The sequence below is a fragment of the Danio aesculapii genome, chromosome 6 (assembly GCF_903798145.1).
Source record: "Danio aesculapii chromosome 6, fDanAes4.1, whole genome shotgun sequence".
Lineage (NCBI taxonomy): Eukaryota > Metazoa > Chordata > Actinopteri > Cypriniformes > Danionidae > Danio > Danio aesculapii.
The window spans coordinates 12,350,687-12,355,716 of NC_079440.1; the positions used below are offsets into that span (position 1 = coordinate 12,350,687).

Sequence of the window (5,030 nt, forward strand, 5' to 3'; positions counted from 1 at the left end):
ATATTTTAGTGTTTAGCTGAAAATATATTCATGATGAGTAAATTTTCATTTTTTGGATGAACTATATCTTTAGGTCTTGCAATAAAAGTACAAGCAATAAATACGTTTTTAGTTGTTGTTTTTTAGTTAAAAACACCACTTATATTAAAGTTACTCATAAAAGTTCGTTATTTTACAAATAACTTTTGTTACTTTTAAAATTATTTACTAAATATATTTGACATAACATTATAAACAAATATTGCAAATAAGAATAAGACTTTTTATTATTGTTTTTAACAGTATTTGCCTTTAGACCATTGCAGAAAAAGCCATTCGATATAATCCTTGTTTTTTTAGACTGATGAAAAAGCAAAGAAAACAAAAACATCTGTTCAAGTTTAGCCTAGTGAACACTTTAATCAAGTTTTTCTGCAAATAAATGTTTTAATGACAATATTATTTTCTAAAATGATGAAGAAAAGAATATTGTTATTAAAACATTTATTTGCAGAAAAACTCAATTTTTTTAGCTTGAGCTAAAACGAAAATAAAATAGATACATATACTATTATAGATTAATATTAACATTAAAACACATTAACACATTATAATTGTTTTACATAATACTGCTATAAGGCAAACTATGAACTAATGAGTTTCATTAACAAAACAAATACATTTTCAGACCCAAAGGAACGGTGTAGAAAAGCGGTGCAGACGTTTCGTCATTTTGATTAATTTGTTTAGCTTTTAATTAATTAACTAATTGATTTTGACACCTAGGAAAATTAATTAGGCTAAAACAATTTAAACAGCATTATCTCACAGCAATCTTTAAATCTTTCCAAATAGATTTAATATTTACGGATATGAGCAAATAGCCGAAATGTTTATTGAAATTAGTCTCCTTTCGTAGATATAGAGAATGTAAAATATTTCGACAGTTATCGACAGAAAACCAATGAGCAATACAGTCCTTCTATTTAGCCTACATTTTATACAGGCTACAAAACTAATTTGCAGCTTAAAAAAATTGTTTGTAGGCCTTTATTTCGTTTTTTGAACATATTTCTCCACAATAAATGTAAAATATGTATATGGCTTATAATTTTTTTTTTTAATCATGTAAGACCAAATTATAGTGTAGGCCTATTTACAGGCCTAAAGCTACTATAAATTATAGCATATTTTTAATGTAAAGATTTTAATAAAAATATTAAAATATTTAACTGTATTGTGTGTGTATTTTATATTTATATAGCTTTTCTGTTTAATTTGGCCAGAATTATTATTTTATAGCTTTAATTATTGTGCTTTTCTTTGAAGAGCTTAAATATCATGTATAATTTCTCCCACTGCGTTTCAAACAATAACACAACTCTCTGCTCTCGCGTCATATTTCGAATAGAACGTTTAGAATGTCTTGCGTTCTTAAACAGCTTCTCTGCAGATTTGCCATTCTGCTTGATTTCTCCGTCTGCTTTACATGAACTCAACAGTGTTAGTGTTTCATCCACCCGCTTTTGTGATCATGGGACAGAAGAGAAAGAGAGATTGTTTTTCTGACAGCGATTGCGTTATTGTGCACAATTCCTATCTTGGTGCACAAACAAAATCTTGCCCCAACGAGGCCATCAACTATCTCCAGCCCGTTGAGGAGAGGCGGCCATCAAAAAAGATGAGGAGCAGGTCGCCCTCTAGTTACTTCTCTGCTCAAAGTGTCACCTCTGAGGAGAGAAATGCTGAATATTTTGATTCCTTCATGGATTGCTCTGTGGAGAATCATGAAGTTCTGAGAACTGACACCAGCAGCAGCCTGAGTCTTGACGAGGCCAGCTCCAGTTCCAGCTCCTCCAGCAGAACGTCCAGCTCCAACAGCAGCTCCAGCGGGGCTTCCAGCTCCAACAGCAGCTGCAGCAGGATGTCCAACTCCAACACCAGCTCCAGCGGGACGTCCAGCTCCAACACCACCTCCAGCAGGACGTCCAACTCCAGCTCCAGCAGTCTTGAAGGTTAGCAGGTTTAACATCCTTTATCCTTTTTAAACTTTAAATGTTCTCAATAATGTTCATGCTGTGTTCCAACAACATGTGTTAATATAATATGTGTTAATTATCTACTTAAGTTTATTAGAGGCTTTTTGCTTAAATTGAGTTGTAAAGAAATGTGAAATATTCAAAATAATGGACAAATATTCTGTCAAATTCTGAATTAAAATGTCAGCTTTAATCCTCTTGTTATGTGTTCTCTAATGTTTGCTCATTTTACTTTTTGCAGATGATATTTTGGGCCGCTACAGAATTGTGAAAAAGCTCGGTGAGGGAGGATACGGCACAGTGTTTGAAGCAGTTCGTGTGATGGATGGTCTTGAGGTATTATTATTTCTAGCAAGCAAAATATTTCTCTCAGTGTCTGTTCAAGTCTGTTTATTGTGTCACATGACATTGAAAAAGTTGAATGACTGTGATGATTTGAGCTCAGAACACAGGGAAACAATTACTAATGTTTTGTTTCGTTGATCAGGTGGCAATGAAGGTGGTTTTGAAGAACAATGACCTGGATTATCTCAGCATTGTAAGCAGCTCTCTTGGTTTTTAGTTCAAGATCTGTTAATTAGAGCCAAAAATGATTTTGAACATCACTGACAGCAAATGTCTTTCTTCTACAGCCTGGTCATCCTACACCCCTTCCGTTAGAGGTTGCTCTAACGATTTTTGCCAACGAAGGTCCAAACGTTCCTCAGATAATCCAGATGTTGGAGTGGCAGGAGCGGTCCGACTCCTATATAATGATCTTGGAGCGCCCCTCACCCTGCGAAGACCTTTTTGATTTTCTGGAGCGGCACGGAGGAACCCTTGGCGAGAACATGACGCGGCACATCATGTGGCAGGTAGTGCAGGCTGCCCACATGTGCTGTCAGCGAGGGGTCCTTCATCGAGACATAAAACTAGAAAACCTGCTGATAAACAAGGAGACCCTGGAGGTGAAGCTCATTGACTTTGGCTGCGGTGACCTCCTGAAGACCTCTGCCTACACAACATTCTGTGGTATGTGTTGTCCTTCAAGTCTGCAGTTTGGGACTTTAATTCTTCAACACCATATTTTGAACAGCATCAGCTTTCTTACTGTAACTAATGAAGAAAATCTTCTTTCAGGCACCGAAGATTACTGTCCACCTGAATATAGGTCTAGTGGCAGATATTACGGTAAAGCGGCAACCGTTTGGTCACTGGGGGTTCTCCTATATGAACTGCTGTGTGGAGAACCTCCAAAACACAGTGACCTGGAATTGACCAATGAAAGGATTTGGATCAAATCTGGATTGTCAAAAGGTGAGCTGGTCATTCATTACAGCACAGAAAGCCAACTGTTAATCTAAATCACACAGAGGAATAATTCAGTCCTTTTCATCAGTTTTGGACCTCATGTTTCAGCACCATCAAATCTTATTGTTTAGATTGTGATTATTAAAGCATGTAGATGTAGTTTAGGTGATGATAATCAGACTCTTCCATCTTTCTCCACAGAGTGTTGCCAACTGGTCCAGTCCTGCCTTCAGAGGAGCCCAAAGAAGAGGATCGCTTTGGGGAAACTCAGCAGCCATAGCTGGTTCAAGGTATTCAATTCTACATTTTCTTTCTTGAGCATTTTTATACAGGATGTTTGTACAAGTGTAACATGTAGAACAACATATGTGTGTGTGTTGCTTGTTTCAGGTCACCAGATAAAAAGATGAACAAGAAGAAGAAGGGAAAACTGTATTTGCACTATTCACCAGCTCCAGAGTCCTCCATCAAGACCTTTATATCATCTGACCTTCTACATCTTCTTGTCATGAGACTCAAATAAATCATTGTTTTACAAACATCATTGTGCCTGAACTTCCTGTAATGGATTGATGAGAAAATCAGCCTGCAAGAAGCAAACCAGAGCTGATTCTCAACACTACCCCAGTTCCAGTGCTGTGTGTCAACACTGTCCTCATCTGTCGAGACTCACAGATCCTGACAAAACTGTAGCTGTCTCAGGAAAACTCGTCTCCTGATCACGAACATGCTCTATAGAGGGACCCTCAAGAGCACAGGTGTCAAATCTAGTTCCTGTAGGGCCGCAGCTCTGCACAGTTTAGTTCAAACCCTGCTTCAACACACTTACCTGTAGGTTTCACACAAGCCTGAAAGACTCAATGAGTTTGATCAGGTGTGTTTAATTATAATTAAAGCTAAACTGTGCAGAGCTGCGGCCCTCCAAGAACTGAGTTTGACATGCGCTCAAGAGCATCCTGAGCAGCTGCATCAACTAAACTACCTCCAAACACACGCACTAGGAACTGTTTACTGATAAATGTTTTGTTTCAGCTTCTGTTTCTGCTTCTGAATTGTTTAATGCTCTTTAATGTCTGTTTTGGACTGTTTGCACCAGGTTGCACTATGCACTTTTAGCATGGCCATGTAGTTTATTCTTTAACTCTTGGTTGTGTCTTGGAGGTGTTTTGTGTTGTTTATGTGTCTCCTATTGTTTTGTGTAGTTGTGTGTGGTTTTTATGTGGTACCTAGATAAAAAAGGTCTCATTTCACTGTGTACTGTTGAGATTATAATAAACAATAAAGCTCTTAGCACTTCAACTTGCTCATCTTACTGTCTGAGCCGTCATGGTTTTAAAACGGTGCCTGTTGCACGGTTATTTCAGTAAACAAAGACTAAAAACTGGTGGTCAAACAACTTTGACATTAAATGAAAATAAATCAGAATAAATGAAAAACTAAAATTAAATGAAACTAACAACAGTTACTGAAAAACAAACTGAAATACAATCATTCACTCATTTATTCATTTTCCTTCGGTTTAGTACCTTATTTATCAGGGGTTGCCACAGTAGAATGAACTGCCAACTATTCCAGCATGTTTTATGTTTTTTATGTTTTACGAAGCAGCCGCAACTCAGTACTGGGAAACACCCATTCACTCACGCATTCACACATGCACTACAACCAATTTTGTTTACTCACAGTTCACCTATAGCATATGTGTTTGGATTATGGGGGAAA

The 5,030-nt window shown here is 37.1% G+C and overlaps 1 protein-coding gene across 1 annotated transcript; it reads left to right on the forward strand.

Annotated features, from left to right (window-relative positions):
• The first annotated feature begins 1,468 nt into the window (after positions 1 to 1,468).
• Positions 1,469 to 3,710, forward strand: LOC130230358 (serine/threonine-protein kinase pim-1-like). Its single transcript, XM_056459327.1, is given in 7 exon segments — positions 1,469 to 2,036; positions 2,260 to 2,354; positions 2,506 to 2,556; positions 2,651 to 3,029; positions 3,138 to 3,314; positions 3,510 to 3,655; positions 3,699 to 3,710. Coding segments are annotated over 7 exon segments (1,428 nt in total).
• The last annotated feature ends 1,320 nt before the right edge of the window (positions 3,711 to 5,030 follow it).